This window comes from Morone saxatilis, unplaced genomic scaffold, assembly GCF_004916995.1.
Source record: "Morone saxatilis isolate NCDOM2014 unplaced genomic scaffold, NCSU_SB_2.0 Contig2, whole genome shotgun sequence".
Taxonomy (NCBI): Eukaryota; Metazoa; Chordata; class Actinopteri; family Moronidae; genus Morone; species Morone saxatilis.
The window spans coordinates 7704182-7725078 of NW_023339762.1; the positions used below are offsets into that span (position 1 = coordinate 7704182).

A 20897-nucleotide genomic window follows, 5' to 3' on the forward strand; every position below is an offset into this window, starting at 1 on the left:
CTTCCTTGTTTTTTTGTTTTTTTCAAGTTTGGCAGACTAAGGATGACTCTGCATTTTGAGAATGTGTGAAAGTGTAGAAAAAGTGTGGTTACAAAGATAACAGAAGGTTTTTGGTTGAACGTGAAAATATATCATAATTCAGAAATGTGTAACCTTTATTAGAAATGCATTTAATGTTACCCACTGTAGACGTAGTGGCTGGACTGCAGCAAGTGGGCCAAGCCCTACTAAAGTCCATCATTTAGTGAGTTACTGAATGAGTGATGAAGTTACACCATTGGTCTGGTTAAGTGTTGGTGTTTCCTCATTGGCAGTTGCTCTTTCAAAATGATAAGGTGTGAATGAGCCTGGCTGTTCATATCAGAAGTGTTTTTTGCTCCAATCACACATACACCTGATCTTTTATCAGCTTGTGAATTATGTGTTCCTGGATAAGCAGGATGTCACAGGATGGCAACAGTTGAGTTAAAGGGACCATCTTATGATGCTCGTGAGGAGAGGCACAGCTGACAAATATGTGGTATAAGTACGGAATTTAAAAAGAAGAGGGACAGATCAAAGACAAATCAAAAGGGTTGGCATGCATGAATATTTATAATATCATTCTACAAGATTATTAGTTTGTTTTGTTGCCATATTTGGGAAAAAAATAGTACAATCCATCTTTACTCCTTTACATAGTAATTAAGTACATGTGTACCTGTTTAGCAAATTCATTTATCACTTTAATTAAATGTCTGACTATAACCACCATATCATTGCCATGTTAGCACTAACATTGCTAGCATACACATTAGCATTTAGCAACATTTAGCTCAAGTACAGGTTCACAGAGCCACTAGCATGGCTGAAGACTGTTATTGATGTTGCATGTTGTGTTACAGTGTATCATGAGATCGCTAAAGGCTAATGTCCACACTGTAAAAGGGCTCAACATGACCTCAACTCTACAGTTGCTCATGGTAGAAGATAACTGACAAGTGCTCATGGGCAACACAAAGTAAGTGACTGGTTGATTCTCAAATTAATCTTTATTTGTCAACAGAACTGAGTTAAAATTTCAAGTTTCAGTGTCTGTGGTTGGATGGAGCTCCGTACCTGTCCAGGTAGACGGTTAGAATCCGCCCAATTTAGTCACAGTATCCACCCAACTTAGTCATTTACTTCAGTGCAACCGATTTGTTTCGCTGTCTCGGCTTAAACAAACACAAGTGCATTAGACTCAAATTATCAGTGTTCCTCTTCCAGTGTTTAATTGTCCCTGTTACAGTGAATCGTGTAAGATAATTGATTGTACAAATGGACTAACAAAAAGGCAAATTGTTTTTTCCACAATAAAAGGTTCACAAGCAGTCATTAGTAGAAACTGTAGTCTGATTAGTAAAAAGGGGTGGGAAATGGAAGTGTCTCATTAAGACAAGATGAGTTCTGTATTCATGCTAGGATAGGTTTTGTAAATTAATTAATCCTTATTCTAAATTACTTATTTTACTGTAATATAACTTTCCCTAACTGTAATAGAATTGTTTTAGTTGTCTTAACTGTTGTTGTTGCATTTGCATAAACATAATTGTTAGGCAATTGTGTAATGTAATAAATAAGAACAAATTATGTGAATGTTGTTTAATTCTATTTTTTGAAAGGTATACATTTTCACATTATTAATCTTTACAACAAATAGCCCACATCTGAGACTTATTGCACATTTTTCCCAGCACGTATTGGACTTTGGACACTAGATACAATATATAGGTTGCTTGTCCATCACAGCTGATAGAGACTCTCACACCTATGGGAAATATACAGTCTCCAATGTACCTGATATGGCTTGTCTTTGCACTATGTGGAAATAAAAAAAAACAATTCACCTTTACAAACATGAGTAGAATATACTGTACAAACTCCAAAGAAGAAGAGACGAGGAATTTCTGAGAAATAAAAACCCAGCAACGTTTTTGTGTGAAGCAGTAGTGTTAACCACAGTACAACTTTTAACTCTTCATTTTTGTCTGTGAAACAACTACAAATTATCTTCTGATGCACCTAGATGTGTTCCAGTCAGGAAAACAAATAATATAGGACTGAAAATCCTCTAATAGAAATGTGCATCTTTAATTTAGAATATTTTATTTGTAATAACCTTTAGGGCAAAGTAGACCTGAGGTTTTGTTGTCAACAAATACCACCGTACAAAGTAGGGCAAGTGCTAGAGAGAATAAATGAGTGGTAAAAGTGATAAATGACAAGATGTGACTATAGGTAGAAGAGCAAAAAGTTATAAACTTCTGGTGCAAAAAGTCATTGTAACAGCGGTGTACTTACTGTTTGAAGGGTTGTGCACAATGTTAACACCTCTTGGGACTGTAGAGACCCTTATTAGGCGTCACAGGACAGAAGACTTGTCTTGTCAGAGCAGCTTCTTCTAGCATGCAGAGGCACAGCCGGTTTACTCTTTCAACGCCAGTGTTAACAAATGTAACGGGTGCAAAATTTACGTTAAAGTTTACAGCACTCAAAATGACTTTGAGGAAGTGATCTGCTTGAGGAAGTGCTAAAGGAAGCTTGTCTTCATACTAGTTCTGTCACTTTTTCAAAAGCATGGAAACTATGTTGAAACCACTCCCCTCTATGTTTATTCAGGATGTGCAGTGCATCGTGCAGGCAAACGCCCACTTTTGAGAGGTTACAATTGTACAAAAATGTGCATAAAGTCTTGTGTCGCATAGTACTTACAGTTAATATGTAATGTATTAGTATGTTTTAGTAAAATGTATTAATGCCTTCTTAATAGTTGGGGGTTTCCCTACCCATTTGAAGAGAGAAGGAAGTTGTTCATTAAAGTTTGCCCTGCACTTTATGCTGCTGTGACACAGGTCAGGGTCAGATTCGGCTTGGTTGCCTCGATGAGGGTGTGTCACAATGAAAGACCCAAAACACCCCATAATGCCTAGTGACATCACCGATCATAATTAATTACTGAATAAAACCTTTGACAAATCTACTTAACTGTATAGTTACCTTTTATAAAACACTGTACAATAGTGTTGACAAAGTAAATCCACAGTCGTAATTATCTTTGAATTCTTATGTACAGTACAAATTCTACTCACCAAGTGCTTCGCATTTTGAGAGATGCAGGAGGGGAAAAGGGGTCAGTATTAAAAAAGAAAAGCTTACCTCAAAATGTTTTAAGGCAAAGTTACTGTCAATGTAATGAATGCTAATGAACATCAGTGGCACAAATGTATCTGTGGACTACCTACAGTACTCTGTGGCACTTAGGTGGTTCCAGAGTGGGGGAGTAAGGCTTACAACACCACCATCTGGACAGTAAAGGAAAATCCTCCATCTCTCTCATGGCCTCTGGATGGTTGTATTAGCATTTGAATTACATGCACCTTAACTTTTCCATTGTTACAGTATTTCTTGAAACAGAATATTTTATATTATTGTAGTTTGATATCATATTTTAATAAAGGCACTGGTACATTTAAATTATGCAGGATAGATTGATTTAAAGTCACTTTTGCAAAGGGTATGGTCTAAAAACAGTAACTACATTATCTACACACACAATGCCACAATGTTTGTTGTTGCTTTCTACTGGTCATCCAATAAAGGCACAACAGATTATTACATTTGCGTTATACTCTCTGAGGTGTCATTGGTTTGTTGAGTTGATTTTGCAGAAATAGTTTTTGAAGTAATTTTAGTACATGTCCTGCAGATCGTAATGTGAGCCGACAACAGGGGAAAAAAATAATGTCACACTTTTAGTTGTAATTATGAGTTTAGCCCGACAGATACTTGATATTTGAAAAATCAAAAAGATAATGATATATTTTGGAATTTGGAAAGAGAGCTCACAGAAAACTACATTATATTACAAATACAAAAAACAATTAGCAAAAATATTGATTCTCATTTGAAGAAATTGGAAAAAAGTTGATTTGAAGGTCCAGTGTATAACTTTTCGGAGGCTCTATTGGCAGAAATGGAATATAATATTCATTGGTATCTTTTCATTAGTGTATATTTACCTGAAAATAAGAATCATTGTTTTAGAATGAGCTGTTTTTATTTACAGATACCTGTAGATAAGACAATCTTGTTCTATGGAGGCCGCAATGTTTCTACAGTAGCCCAGAACAGACAAAGCAAACAGATAGGGCCTTTAGCATTGTCATAGAGATGTAAACCATTAATTGTGTGTGAATGCTGACTCATACATATATTATACGAAAACCTTCTGTAAATTAGGCAGAAAAACATACAAAATGGCCACAGCTTATTTAAATAGTCAGCATACACCGTTATGAGATGATTCTGTTTATAATGTACTTTGTCACTTTTCATGCTGACCCCGCTGTCCAGTGTTGCCTCCAGCGTGGTGGAAATACACATGCAAAACTCATTTACAGATCTCAGCACTTAGCCATCTCCTTGTACTGCTACCAATACATTTCCATGTAATCCCTCAAGCAAACTAAATAACACTATTATAACAGCCCAAAGACCCTGTGTGACCCTTGTTCACCTGGCTACACATGTAACTACAGAAGCAAATGTTTTTTGTCTTTTATGATCTTCCAAGCGACAAGAGCGGCAACCAACTGCTGTATTAACTGAAGTTGTAGCATTAACTAAATTTGGAGCAAAAATTTCCAGAGTGAAGCAGAAGAAGAAGAACAGTCAGTGTGGTCACATGTTTGACTCTACTCTAGGTTGCCATGGAGATACCATCTCCATGGCAACACGGAAGTGATTGAGATGAGCTAAGATGGACAAACAGACGGACAGATGGACAGACGGATCAGACAAGATAATGCAATTCTCTCCTACATTATACTATAGTTTGCATTCCTAATCCCTTTGCCTTTTGTAAGTCATTTCTATACTTTGTCAACTTCTATCTAATCCTTCAGAAACTATATTCAAACCTTATGAGATATATTCAACTTTTTAGTTACATTAATAGTAATTAGACTATTTCTCACTTTTCCAAGTGGAATACATCTTCAGCTAATACAAAATAATTCATACACATTAAAGCCAGGGATTCAGGCTAGTGACAGCTTTTCGCCGTTCTTTGTAATCTTCTACCTTTTACAGATTATTAATATTATTGAATGTTTAGAAACAGCAATTCAGTCTAGCGTAAGCCTTTCAACAGTCAGCATTCACACCCATTCTCTAGTTTTATTTAATAATCTACTTATTCCAATGGGGGAGGCTTTTATGTTTTAATGGAAATAAAATAATTAATGGTGAAATAGTTTGTAATTTTTGCACAGCGTGACCACTCTGCTGACTATCAGTGGAGGTCAAATTCCATAGTGATTAATATCTCTATTTAGTCCTCATTTGAGTGTTCCTGGTTCCTGGTTTGAAGAGGAGTACACAACTACTTTCTCTCCATTCATCAAAACTTGGGTTGTCTTTGCCAAAAGATAATTCATTTTGTTGAAATGAGTTGTTTACACGATTTTAGGAACACGTTGACCCGAGACAAATTTAATTTTAGAAGTGCAGCTGATAAAGCATGTATTTTTAGAAAGGAATGCACGCCATTGGTTCACATTTTTAAGACTCACACATACTCACGCATAAAATGAAAAAGCACATTTATGTGTTACCCATGAGCCTACTAACACCAGTACATGCATGCAAAAAGCAGAATATTTAGGTCACCAAATAACATCAAAGTTGCTTCAAGGTCTTTTCATTGTTGCTTTCATTCATTTAAAAAAGAAGACACAACAGTCAGCTGAAAACAATTACAATTCCTGCCATGTTTATCACAAGACATAAATCATGTTACCTAATACCATGTCAAGTAATTTCAGCTGAACTATGAGTTAATTAGGGTTTATTGCATTCAAAAGAAAAAGCAGATCAATTTCCAACTAAGACTGTTAAGATAAAACATTCAGCATAACCACAGTAAGTGCTTTGTTGAAGCTACATTGATTTTGAAACAGCTCGGCCTGCATTTTTTTTACATGTTGCCTAGTGTAAAGCTAGATGGCAGCACAACACTTTTATTATCTCATCAGTCCTTCTAATTTATAGCAAAAAGGCTTTATGCCACTTTCCATAGCTTCCAACGTCTGGCCAAAAACTTGAAGTTGTTTTTAAGATGACATTCACCATCCAACAAATGTCTGTAAAACATCTCTAATATGATTCATTTATAACCACCACAGTATAATCTCCACAGTAATGTTAAGGCAGTTGGTTTAACACATAACTCTGTGATAATGGACTTAATTCACATGAAGAATACAGGACAAGATAATTATTTACACAGTTAAGATACATACTTCATTGAAGTTAAAATTCACAAAGAGACATGTTTAATATGTATTTTGGCTGTATAAAAATATAGTTGTATTGTATGCTTAAATATAAGGTGGCTTTATATATCCTTATATACAAGCTGATAATTACATATTTTTAACTATATATAGGCCTAGTATAAAGTATAGACTATGTATAAACTGCACTTCACAAGCAGTTCATCACATTCAGTTCACTTGTGGTAGGTTCCTGCTTGTTGCAGTTTGGGGTCCAGTAATGTATGTTTCTTGATTAAAAAAAGTCCTCCCCCTTCGTGGCCTCGGTTCCTCCTCAGTTCATGGGTACGTTAGAGAAGGTCTTCAGGGATTGTCTTCTGTCTCAGCTGCCAAGCACACTTTGGAAGCTGAAGAAGAGACAGACATTCTTGTCAAGTCGTACAAGTCTGACTTGAATTTAGCCATAAATCACACACTTGTTCAGACACACTGAAACCTGCACTTAAGCATACATAAACAGTATCTGTTATTGGAATCTCGCTTTCACATATGTGAGTGACCTGAGCAAATCTTCCTCTGAAGGACTGTACAGATGTAGCAGCCATTCTTTCCATATATCTAGTTGTAAATCTGTGGAATAAAACCTCTGAGGGGACTTATCTTCATCTGCTGTGAGCAAATAACCCCAACAAGGATTCTCCTTTGCCTTTCCATTCCTGTCTTAGGCCATTGTGCGTGTGCTTTTGTGTCTGCGGAGTTGCTGACCAGCTTTAGTGTTCCTTCTTTGTCTTCTTGTCTGGAGGGCAAGCAGAGTGACTTCCTGGAGTGAGCGGCGTCGGCGTCCGTAGCCATTCAAGCCAATCTTGCTCATAGGGGCATTTGGCTCTTTTTGGTCATGGAGGCGTTGCAGTCGGTCAAGCAGGTCGTGGTATATACATGTGACTAGGGCGCAGCCAGATGATTTGGATGATGGAGACCTCCTGGGTCTGATATTTAGTCCAAAGCTGGAAAAGGAAAATAGATATTTATGCTCTGTTTTCAGGCAGATTGCCTGGGTTGTTAAATCTGACCTGGCAGAACATAATATGTTGACCACAAGGTTTAAATTCAAATTGTCAACAATATTTATCTGAATGCATGTCAATTTCAGTTCAGTAGAAGATAGATCATCCACAGTAGTCAGCTCATCTTCTTAAAAATAGCTTTTTTTTCCTACATGGTGGACATTTCATTTGGAATTCATGTGGAATGTAAAAACTCCTGTATCAGAAAGCATCTGTGGCACCTCCTGATAGTATAATGGTTAAGAGGTACTACATAAAACTGGGATGCTCCTGGTTCAGTTCCAGCTGGGGATCCTTGTTGCATTTCATACCCCTTTCTCTCATCGCATTTCTTATCTATCTCTACACTGTGGCCCATCAAATAAATTAATCAAAAACGCCCTCTAAATGTGGCTTTTCTTGTTACCTTGATGTAGGTGAGACAGTTATTGCATTCCCGTCCTGCTGTGGTCCAACATGGATATCAGAGTACAGCTCATTGGCAACTAAGCAGTTGCGCAGATCTCTCTTCATACGGTTCTGCAGCCATACTATAAGCCTGCCACAAAGAACAGAACAGGTTGTGAAAACAGAAACTGACAATAGTTTACAGAAAGATAGTTAGGGTACAGTCATTGGGTGATACATCACACTTCCAAAATATGATATGTCATTTGGTGTCAGTGTAGCTCAAGACAGATGGCCAATCTTGTTTTCAGAAAATACCATTTTTATTCTTGACAAGCAAAAATGGTTGGACCGATAAATCTGCCAGGCTGACATATTGGGCTGATATCAGCTCATCCCAGATATATTAGTATGAGCATTAATGTCTAATGAGCAACAAGAAATTGCAGTACAAAAAATGTCAGACATGTTTGAAGTAGACAGTGTCTCTACCACATAGTCTATCCACCAGCGAACACTGACAAGTTTATTTTTCAATTGCATAAATTGCTTACAACATATGTTTATCACTGTTCTGCGATCTTTATCAAACATGGGTTATATTTGTTTCAGCATTGGCTGATTTAAAAAATATATATATTATTTGAATACTAAAGGACAGTCGGATTAAGCTTTTTCTTTAAAATGAACACAATCTTCTCACAGTGCTTGTTGATCAGGCAACTCACCTTTTTTTCAGGCTGGTGTTGAGCTCCTCTGTGGCACCTTTTACCAGTGGCAGGACAGTGGTGAAAACACAGCAGCAGATAACAGTGTGCAGGGCTAATCTCATTTTGGCTAGAAGCTGGTAAAGATAAATAAATTATATTTAGGTTAACGTTAAACTGCTGCCACAACTGTTGATTGATTAGTTTAAGACAGCATTCAATAGCCTTAGTAGCTGCACAACAGGGTGGTTAAAAATCACAGTCTGTGTAGTTTGTCAAATACAAATAAGTATTAATGGATTTGTTTGGCAGGTTATTGAAGAACATTTATTATTGAACATCCAACCATCAGTGCACCCAAAATCACTAAATAAAAAATTTAATCTTTACTTAACTTATAGTCCTTTAAACTCCATCCTAAATTGACAATACATCAATTTACAATACCTGAGGACTCCTTTAGCATATTTAAAAAGTAATCCTAAAGTTAAATTAAAAGTGTGGAAAAAATCACTTACCTCAGGTTTGATCTTGTAATGTGTTGAAGAGAATTTAGGATGCACATCCAAGTGTGTTGTGTACTGTTTAGCAGAGTTAGGTATTTTTTCCAAGGCTATAAAGAGTTTGCCATGAGTTGAAGTCTGAAGTTTACACTGCTAACATGAGAGGCTTTATAGAGGGAGAAAGGGAGGGAGCTGTACCTGAATGCCAGACCCAGTGGGAGGGACTATGGGACAGTTCATGTCAACCCCATCCACCCCACATGTAGACAGTCAAACCAAAAACATTCAGATAGAGATTATGGTCGTGTCAGCAATCCAAAAAATTGCGTGACGAATGCTTACTGGTTTGTGCAAATCCTAATTCTGATTTAATACACCACTTTACTTTGAGAAAGTGTTGAAAGAATTGGTTTTGTGCATTTCAGGGTTTTATAAATGGCTCTAAAACATTTTTCCTCTTTAAAATGTTTATTTTTGGCTGTGCAAATGGGAGACTTATGTGCACCCAGGCTATTTACATATTTGTTGTCTTTTCTTTTAATATCTGTTTCGAAACTGGTTGTCTTTGAAAGTTTTAAGGGTGCGTCCATTGGCCATGCATGCTTTAAAGCAGTCAAGTTGGGTGTAAATGCTGTTAATAGCTGCATTAATTCAAAAGGACGTGTTTCAGTCTGAGTTAGCCATCTGTGATTTTAAATCGCTCTAAAAGACTAAGTATATTTAAACTAGGACTGCGTTGTGATGGAAACCGCATGCACTGTGAATGGAGGACTTGCGTTATACTGAACTTGTGAACCTCCAGATGACCAGTTTAATCATTATGAGTGCTACTTAAACACACTGGTAGTTACTTCCAAGCCTTCTAAACAAGGGCAGTGTGTTCTGCATGTGTGGGGATTAACATGGTCATTGCAGATAAATTTTACAGGCATGTGAGAATTATTGACAAGTAACCCTGCGAACTGCATGCACATTGTGTTCAAAGTATTCACAAACTATTAAAGATTTTAAAAATATATATTTTTTTTAAGAATCAGTGCTTCAGTTGGCCAGGAGTCAAGGTTGATCTTATTTCTGCCCATTGGTCAGTTTCACAAAGATAATTTAGACTGGTCTGTAGTGTTTAAATAGTCTAATGCACGTTGGCCGGTATCACAAAAATAAAGACAGGCTCATTTGACTTTAGCTATTGCTAATTTTGTTAAAGAGTTGTGGAACGAGTAATTAGGAAGAACCTGTCAAAAACATACAGCAGTGAGGACATTTTCAGTCATGTTCATTTGGACTGAGCCCTACCACATCTTGAAGCCACAGAATTTAGTTCTACTACAGGTCTCTCTTACAGTGACATTTTATGCTACTGGAAGGACTAGGTTGTTGTAATGTTAAACTCTGCTGAATGTTTCCAGTAAAATGTGCTTGGAACTCTTCAACATTTTCTGCTGGAATGAACAGAGCAAAGAAGTTTGACACGGTTCTTCGGTCAGCCATGTTTTTGTCTGAATATCATGTCTGGGGAAACAGAGAAAAGTCTGACTATTATTCGGATCTAAGCCACAGTTAAAGTCTGTTTTTGTGACACCAGGTCAGGTAAGTTGGGCTATTAGATGGACATGTTGTATTCAATATATTTAGAGTTCAGAGTATGGCACAATTGCTAACCAACAGTCCAAAGTCAGATATTTAATTTATAGATAAAAGTTGCAAATCATAACATTTAAGAAACTAAAACCAGCATACACCTGTCAGTCATAACATTATGAGCACGGACAGGTGAATTAAATAACACTGATTATCTGGTTCATGGTCCTGTCGTGGTTGGGATTATTAGGGCAAGTGAACATTCTGTCCTCAAAGTTGATGTGTTAGAAGTCGACAAGGGCCAAATTGTGATGGCTAGACGACTGGGTCATAGGCAGCTAAGGGTCATTGATGCACAGGGGGAGCGATACAGTGTATCAGAGTTTGACACTTGACCTCCAAATTCCCCAGATCTCAATCTAATCAAACATCTGTGGGATGTGCTGGACAGATGAGTCCGATCCACGGTGGCCACACCGCAACACTTACAGGACTTGCCAGATACCACAGCACACCTTCAGAGGTCTAGTGGAGTCCATGCCTCGACAGGTCAGTGCTGTTTTTGGTGGCAAAATGGGGACCTACATAATATTGGGCAGGTGGTCATAATGTTATGGCTGATTGGTGTATGTTTGGCATCTGCTTGATAAATGACTTAAATGATAATTAGTTAGGAAATTTACTGCTAACTTAGTCAAACAGTCAACTTGAGACTAGCACAGATAGCCAGGGGAAGTATTGAAGTATATCCAAAAACCTTCGACAACACACCTTATTCATTTGTGATTATAACAAGATTTTAATAACTACGGTGAAATCATCCTTCATATCAGTCTAAGACATGTTAAACAGTTGATGGAACCCTATGTGGTATGAACTGGGAGACTTTTAACCAGATCTGATCACTCTCAAACATTACTGAGGTTTTTAATAGCCAATTGTACTAGTGGTGTTGATGATCTGTTGTGATGCATTTACTTAAAGATTTTTTGTTTTTGTTTTTTGGCATCATTGGGAAATAATTCCATAATAATTCTTCAGAATATTGTAATTCAAGGGGTCTGCGAGAACTAGACTACTGCACCTCCTCTTGGCTCTGTTTTCAGGCTTTAGAAAATCAAGCTAGTTTATTGCTAGTTCATCGATGGTGAGAACTCATTCAATGGGAGGTGTATAGTACATAAGCTGTGTGTGAACAGCTTTTGGAGCTTTGCCCCACATGATAAAACCCCCCCCCCCCCAAAAAAAAAAATCTAAATAAATATCAAAATAAATAAAATACAGTATCCAGTACATGTATGCACATAAGAACCATTAAAGTGGGGCAGTCGCTGCAAGATGACAGTCGCCAAAACTGTCCCAAACAGTGAGTCAGTCTGTATAATTTGATGTGTTCAGCTCTTGCTTCGTTTGTTTAAAATAAAAATTGTGAACACAAACTGGACCACAACTCGAAGGCAACAATGGTACGAACCACATTAACTGAACTAGGGAGGTGTGACAGCTCACTATTAAATACCTTGAAATTATAGACTAACCCTCATGAATTAGCACAGGTAACATCCTGGTCTTTTGATGAACTGAACTGACAGTTGACAGATTAAAAGTAATGGTACACCTTCCCAGTTTGTACAATATCTTTTGCCTCCAACTTGTGTTGACCTGCATACAGGTGATGCAATCCCAGCCCACGTTACAACAACCACCACCACCACCACCCCCACAATCATCATCATCCTCAGCATGTCCGTAGGCAACATTTCTACAAGAAATTGTGCCAATGTCAGCTCTGTTTTGATATGACTGTATAAAACCACTGGCACATAAGGATGTGATGGGTCTATAGAAGCACATGAGTCATGTATTTGGATGTCATGAATAGATACACACTGTGCCGTCATGGCAACAACATGGCACACTGCACAGGCCAAACACGTGATTCAGTGATCTGTGTTGTAACATATTCTTTTCGAGTTTATAAATTAGTTGCCCTGTATCTGTTTTGCATGGGGTGCCTTGTGCATTGTATGATCAAAATCGTTCTGACTACCTTTTTGATAAATGTTTTTCTTATCCATATCAGTAGGCCAAGATCTTCTGCCGCCTTTGAATTGTTGCTGCAAGAATAGCTTTTACATTACATGTACAAGAAATTGAGACAATATGGTGTTTGGTTAGGGGACGGATGAAGCTGTGATTGATTTCCACAGTCAGGGTCAGAAGAGCACAATGTGAGCTCAACATTGGCAGGAACCCATTATGTGGTATTATTAGATATTCAGTGTCTATTTATAGTTCCCCATTTCATTCTGTGTTTTTATTACTATTGGGATAAAAAAAAAGCAGGAATTGTAGGAATTTTATTAACTCTGTTCCTCTGGTATGTAATACATGGTGCTCTTCATGGGTCTGAAAGACAATACTCCCCCCCTCAGTAGTGAGTGATATGCACTTGTCGAAATGTGGGGCCTAAACATTCCTCTTACTTCCTTTCCAAACAACGGAAAATCACAGTATGTGTTTTTGTGTGGAAAAATACAGGATCAGATATTTACCATTTACAGGTGGAAAATATCAGTTTGCCCAAGGGAAACCCAATGTTCCGCGTTTTTCTGACTGAAGTGGTTAGAGAGAAACAACAGGACGATATGATCTGTACCTGTTTATTCTGTGTTTACTAGGCTCAGGTAATCATTTTACATTATCTCATCGTCATTGTATTTAATTGCCAATAACCAATGCAACAGCTGGGGTTGTAGGGCTATACAGTTGCTTCCAGAGTCATTTTGGTCTGCACCCATTAATAACGCCCCTTGGAAATTGACTAATTGGCAATGACGGGACACTTTGAGCTGCATTGTATGTATGAAAGGTGCTATACAAATAAAGTTTATTATCATAATGTTATGTAGTACATGAATACAATATAGAATATGGTGAAAGCAATGAAGACAGTTCGAAGATCAAGCCAGCAACACAACATAATTATCGTCCATGCCTTTATTTAATCTTCTATTAAGTCATTGTATGTAAGTGTTAAGCCAAAAAGCTATCTCGCACCTCCAGCTGGTACAAAGCACAACCCTCCTATGAGCCGGGCGCAGCCTCAGACCTTCAACCAGGGCTCTGCTGGCTGTTCTTGAGTCGCGGCTGAAGACAAAAGGTGACCATGCTTTGGCACTCTGAGCCCCTCTGCTCTGGAACTCCCTATCTAAGGGGTCTAGGGCTTACTAAATCGTTGACATCATCACTTCTCAAAACATATCTTGTTAAAGAAGCCTTTTATTTTTCTAGCACATTATTTTATTTATATCATGTCTCATCTTATCCTATATTAGTGTTGGGTATTTTATTATTTTAATTTTGTATGATTTCACTTCTGATTCAGCATACGTCTGCACTGATTAATGAGAGTAAGACTTAATAAAGAAGCAGAGTGTGGTGTGTGCTGAAAAACATTACGTTCATGTTTTTTAGTCTAGTTAGTAATCCCTTTCCAAAACTGACTTCTCAGCAGTAACATTAACATTAACAGTAACAGTAGTGAGCAAGCAGAGCTGAATGAGACATACCACACTTATTTTGAAATTTACCAGTGGTTTACCAGAACAGCCACAAATCATAAATACATGTTGCCCTGTTATCTAATAAATAGATTAATTGTCTTTAAATCCATTTTTAGATTTTTCCAAAATATCTCAACATCTCTTACACAGATTTGTATCAAATTTGATAAAGATACAACTCAATCACAATGACATTTGATAAACAGAACTAACAGATTATGATTTACAAGAAATATTCGGTTAACGCGACCTCTGTCAGCGGCTCAACAGAGGATGAAATTGATTGTATTTCACCGTCTCACTGATATCTCCACCAACGCAGCCCACTGTTTTTGTTGAATGAAGTGCAGTTTTTGATCTGAATAAAAGTAATGTATACGTTCAGGCATATGTACATGCACACACACACAAATACTTACAACAGGAAACCTCTGCAAATTATATGGCTAGACAGATTTCATGACTTTTGGGCTTCAGCATTAGATTGTTTTTTTTATTTTTCATGAGAGCAATTACTGAATTAAATTCACTTTGAAGCTCCTCTAGATTTTCTTTTACGTTGCAGAGAATGTCTTTGGGTATTGAATTTCTGATTTGTTGTGAATTTTCAGAAGATAATATACAGTGTGCACATTTTGTAAATGATTCTGTGTGAGAGCTGACACTCTTCAATTTTTTTTTTAACACTAAGATCATTCAAGGCTAAAATGATTTGCCAGTAGCTCTATCGAGTTTTCCATTATTAAGCAGTTAACAATGTGAGCGAGTAGCGTGTTAGAATATCAGCGGGAGTGAGATTTGTTCCAAAACAAACCAGAAAGTGACTTTTGAAGGCCAGAAATCTCAACACATTAAGCCACAGATGTTAGTTAATCTGATATTCTCACCATTTTGTAACAGGTTTTGATATGTCCCACGGAAAAGCACTGTCTGCTCCTCCGTGTTTTATGAATTACACACATTACAAAAAACTATGATTTCAGTGGTTTATACTGTACCCAGTTTCATAGCTTTTGAATTAATCATACCAGATGTTCAGATAGCTGAAGAAAATTCCACAAAATAGTCAGACATTTCTCAGAAGTCTGACAAATTCCACCATTATTGTTGCTTTTAATAAGTCTGTCTTCACAGAGTGTTTTGTCTTTTTTTAAGAGGTTACCCAGTATTTAAGTTAATGGAGTTTACAGCTAGCACCATTTGAGGCTGTACTAAGGCACAATAGTGGTTTGAGCTAAATACTAACATCAGCATGTGATCATTCTCACAATGACAACACTAGCATGATATTTAGCATGTAACACTTTTACCACCTAACCATTTTAGTGGTTATCTTACCATTTTAGAGCATGATAACATTTGCCATTAGTACTAAACACAAAGTATAGCTGATCCCGAATCAGCGCTGGGAAGCATGAATTTCTTTGCAAATCTAGTATATTTTGAGATGTTTCACAGAAAAATTATTTGATCACATGGTGTTTTTAGAGCAGAAGTCAGAAGTTCACTAAAGTTATCAGAATTTATCCACTGGAGACCGTGAACATGTACGAAATGCCACGGCATCCATCCAAGAGTTGTTGAGACGTTTCAGTATGGACCGAAGTGGTAAACCAACAGATTCAAAACAGAATTATCCTTTTTATTTGTATTATCATTTCAGTGTTTTCTCAGTTCCTTCTAGGACTGTAACTAATAATTATTTTCATTATTAATTAATCTGCCTAATCATCACTAATCATTTTCTTAATGCTCATCACAGTTCCTCAGGGTCCAAATGGACTTAGTTTACTTGTTTGTTTGACCAAAAAACAGTCCAAAACCCAAAGATATTACATGTACCGTTATATAAGATTACAAAGGCCGAGGAAAATCAGCAAATATTCTCTTTTAAAAGCTACAACTAATCTGTTTTTGTCACTTTTTCCAAAAAATCCTATGACTCCAACAAATACTCATTCAAGTCTAGTTCTTAAAGTGTAAGGAGGGATTGCTGATGGAGTTAGTGTTGTGTTTACTTAAATGTTTGGTTAGTCTCAAGTAAATGAGGGTCCAGCACAGTAATGTATTTGTCAGTAGTCATTAAACAAAGCTTCAACAACACCATGACGCATTAGGTCACATTTTCAAATCAAATAGCAAATTACTTCAGCAGAAGAGGAAAGGAGGATAATCCATCAGCATTCCAAATTATAGTTTTTGACCTGTAGCTGACACATATTTGTGTTTTATAGCTGACGTGCCTGTTGATATTGGTTTTTCACTTTCATTGTTGCACTGAAAGTGCAAATACGTCAGGGATCGATCTGGAGAGTCCTGAAATTCCAGTGGGTGGGGTGCAGGATGGAAAATGGATTTTGAGAGCCAGAAATCTCAGCACCTGGCAGAGATGTCATTGATATTGATCAACAACACTGTCAGCCACCCACAGATATATGGTTCACTTTGTGCTATTGGCCAATAAATGTTTGTCTTCTTACTCCTTTGAATATTTATAGAATTTCCCTCTGTAATATGTTCTCAGTGTTCGGGTTGTGCTTGTACTGGGTTTCAAAACATCACTCTGTGAGTCACGCTAACAAACAATGACATGCAAAAGATGCTTATGTAACAAATTTGGCTTAAAAGCCTAATTATGTGAAAATCGTCTGCCATTATATTCAGGCGAAGTCCAGCGCGTTTTATGTTTTCCAGCAACACCCTGCTTCACACTGATCCTGTTTAATAGATTCACACCTAGCTGCCCAGTAAAACCACTATTCTAATGAAGACCATTGAGCAACTTCACAGTTGGGGGTTTCATATATGTTTTTTTGAGGCAGTAGGTGGCGTCTGTGTAGGGGGGTCAATATTAATTATTCAGCTTCCCGCTAGTTCACCGCTAGATGCCACTAAATCCTACATACTGGTCCTTTAATTTAAACTTTTTCTGTGTGTGTGTGTGTGTGTGTGTGTGTATGTGTGTGTGTGTGTATGTGGCCATCCAAAGGTAATAAATTCCTTGTCCTTTGCCAATAAAGCCAACAATATTCACATACACACACACTCAGTATAACTGCGAGGATATATTGTATTGGTCACTGTCTACAATTGTTTATCCTTTTTTATTTTTGTACTAAGGCAACAAGCAGAGTAAACGTAGATCACGTTTCCAAGATGTTTTGGGGCTTTATTCCACATTGTCTTCTACAATTCCAACAGATGGATGTCCCTCAAGTGGCCCATAAACGTGTTTTGAAAATAGCATGTTTACTATAGTTATCCCTGTGAAGTTAACAGTGTAATTGCAAGTGATGTTTCCTGCTCCATCACATTCTGCTGCCATGAGTCATCTGCTGTCACGGAGGCATTGCATGCTGAAAGGCCACAATCTTCGTCCAATGCTGCGTTGATTGTGGATCAAAAAACTAAATCTGGCTAGTATCACTGGCTATCACTCACCCTCGTCTCCCCACTGAGTGATTCAGACCCTTTGAAATGTGACCCCAGGACTCTTTTTTTAGCTAAATGATTATACAACACTTCATTATAATTTGAGAGTTTATCTGCAGTTTTGGAGCCAAAGGATTACTGTCACATTGTCCTCATTACAATTTTATAGTTTAAGGCATGTTTCATCACTTTAAAATTAAGTGGAGCGATGGATTGGGTAACTTGTGGAATTTAACTTTTTTTAGACATGCTCTTTCCAAAGGTCCTCACCTCTCTTGTTTTAGTGGTTCTGAGGGTTTGTTGAACCTTTTTCAGACATGGAAAACGTAACCTTGTCTGGCCTTATCTATCCATTAAAATGAGGGCTTTTAGTCATTCGGACCTGTTTGTCTATTATGTAAATGTTCTTCACGGCTTTATGTAGACACGACGGGACAATTATGGAAAGAGCCTCAATGTTTGTGGGATATTTGGCACCAAATGAGAGAGAGCAGTGTTGGTGACTTTTGAGCAAAGACGAGTATTCTCTGTCCTCTCACAGCCCATTATTTTGCCATTAATGTAAGAAATAGGGCTGCAACTAATGGTTATCAGTTAATCTATAAAACAGTGAATATGTCTCGTCTTGTCCAACCAACAGTCCAAAAACTTAAAAGTCTTTATTTTCAGTTTTGCTTGAAAATTTTCAAATTATTAATTCAAATAATTAATGTAATAATGAATGTCTGCCAATTAAATAATTGATTTTGTAATTGCTACAGCTGTAGTCTAAAGGTACACATTAAGTGACAAAACATTAAGTTGGGCCTCTGGTGTAATTTCTAGTTACTCACATGCTGTAAGGAAAGTGTTTTGCTAGATATTCATTTATTTATCCATGCAGGTGGCATGAATGAAATACTCAAATATAGAAAGTGCTGGTCTGATTTTTATTGTGGTTGATGTGTGATTTTTTTTTTTTTGGTCGCACCATGAGGAGAGAAAAACATTATGAACTGATCCCACATGAGAACAATCCAAACTTAAAAAACAACTAAATTAATCACCCACAAAACACTATGAATGAAATTCGTAGTGTTTTAAACTTAAACTTTATTTTATTCGTAGATACAAGAGGACAATGGAGTTAAAAATGTATTCCAGTACTCTTAATAAGGTTAACATGGCATTCATTTAATTGTTTGTAAAAAATTTCCATCAAGGAGGCGTGTGTGTGAGAGTCCCTTTACTGAAATAAAGCTCCTCAAATTGTCCATAGAATTATGACACATGATTTTTTGGGAAGTCACACCCTGTGTCAGAGTTTTCCAGGATAAATTGGGGTCATTTCACCACAAGCCAATAAAAGAAGTAGTGTGGAACTGGAGTGGTGAAGTGTCTTTACTACAGGAAGATCATGATGATGATGAAATCAGGTGCCATTCCCTCCTTTGAGTCATATGATTTTTTTTGACAGGAGAACAAAGGAAGGTCATGTTGCTCTGTGGTCATAAATGGCAGCAACAGTTTTAAATTGATGACACACTTATTCTGAAGAAAGAGACAGGATGTGTATTCAGGCAAGGGATAACTAGTAGGCAGGTAACGCTACCCTCGGCATCGCCTCTTCAGGCACCTTTCACTCGGTAAAAAAGAGCTCTGCTGACTCGTTGACTTGCATCCTTTAAGCCTGCTGTGCTCGGGTATTTTTAGCATGATTTCATATACTCTGTGCAATTAAGTAGGATGTCGGTAAACAATGCACTGGTAGGGGGCCAGCTCCAAACTTGGCTCATTCATGAGTCAGACCGTTTCAACTGAAAAAGGAATAACTTCATGCGCTGGCGGGAGTGCAGCACAGTCCATGGGGGTTGTAGGGTTTTTTTTTCACAGAAACACTTGTGTTTTATATTTGCGCCTTGCCACACATTATTTTGTGTTCATGGGGTAAAAAGAGGATGAGATGCTGACTTTTGAAGTCTTTCAGTCTTGTCACGTAAAGCATTCCTCACAGACTAGCACCATGTAGGCAACCAGTCACCCCACTGCTGCCTTATTACAGTTCATATCAGGCTGAATTAAAAAGAAATGTCTGTGCATGCATGTGTGTGTTTCTGTGTATCCGTGTGTGTCGTGCATTGAAGCACATTTAGGTATGGGTGGGTTACTGCATTTATGAGTTTTTGTGTGTGTGGATGTGTGCATGCAGCATTCATACATATGCATCTGAATGTGTGTGTGCATCCAGGTGCAGCCACTGTTCATGTAGGTGTGTTGTCGTGTGTGCGTGCATTTGCATGTGATTTAGTGATAAGTAGGGAAGTGTGTATGTGGATGTACTTTTACATGTATCCACAGTAGCCTCTGACCCATGAGGGTAAAAATACAAATAGGAGGTCAGAGTGGCACACGGCTCACCTTTAGCTTGGCTCTTTGCATTGTCAGAAGATATTTATATCTGGAATGAACAATTGAGAAAGATGGGTTTGATTTCCCCACTGTGGCCTCGGGCTCGGCCTTCCTGTGGGTGCAGAGTCAGATGCACTGATTGGAGCCAGATCCTTTGTCCCAAATTCCGTCTCCTTGCACCCTTGAACCTCACGAAATCTCTAAACTAAAACCTTCAGTCATTGGTTTAAATCCCACATTACACAAATCAAGCTCTAATGTGATGTTGTGAAATGTCAGGGGGGGCGATGCAGAGAAACATGTGCTGGTGGACAAGAGGGATGACACAGGTGAAGTAAGGTTGAAGCTGAAATTCCACCGAGAGCGATGCTCTTTACAGTACTAGTCACTGTAGTTGGTGTGAAGTGGAATGCTGCTGTTGATTCCTCACTCTCTGGACTCACTTTCTGTTTTTTTCATTTTTATGAGGCAGAGGAGGACATCTGTTTGCATCGTTGACCCTTAGAGGAATTCTCCAGGGACCTTTTAATCTTCCATAGAGATCTATAATGTGACGATGCAGTGATATGCTATTTTTGTCTACTCTCTTGCCAGATGCTTTCCCTGAACTCTTAATACGGCCGTATCACACCCCTGGGGTGCATGAATTGTCATATGCGATACTGCGAAGGAAGTTAAATGTTCTGCAGGCATTTTATTTTACTGTCTCAAGAGTACCCCTCTGCTCCGTAAACCTCCACAGGCCCCTGGGCTCCCGAGAACCCCATTCGTTGTAAATACCCAGAATTCTTAAAACTTTCAAACCCTATATATTTTGAATTCCTCAGACGCCTTCAGACACTTTGTAAATTCAGATGCTCTCGTACTCGAGGGGGCAGTGAGACCCCTTAACCCTGCCTTGTCTTTATTTTCCAAACTAACCCCCACCCCACACCCCCATCCACACACACACACACCCCCTGCGATGGATTTC

General features: G+C 37.9%; 2 protein-coding genes across 2 annotated transcripts in view; both read right to left on the reverse strand.

Annotated features, from left to right (window-relative positions):
* Positions 1-2513, reverse strand: part of ampd3b (adenosine monophosphate deaminase 3b) — an 18870-nt gene extending 16357 nt beyond the window's left edge. Inside the window, exon 1 of the mRNA XM_035664476.1 lies at positions 2323-2513. The gene's annotated coding sequence lies outside the window, so the exon portion shown is untranslated. The remainder of the gene's footprint in view (positions 1-2322) is intronic.
* Positions 2514-5776: 3263 nt separating this feature from the next.
* On the reverse strand, positions 5777-8579 carry admb (adrenomedullin b). The gene is made up of 3 exons (XM_035665453.1): positions 8476-8579; positions 7767-7898; positions 5777-7300 (listed from the first exon to the last, which is right to left on the reverse strand). The coding sequence occupies exons 1-3, from the start codon at positions 8577-8579 to the stop codon at positions 7018-7020; spliced, it is 519 nt and encodes a 172-aa protein (XP_035521346.1). The 3' UTR covers positions 5777-7017.
* Positions 8580-20897: the final 12318 nt, after the last annotated feature.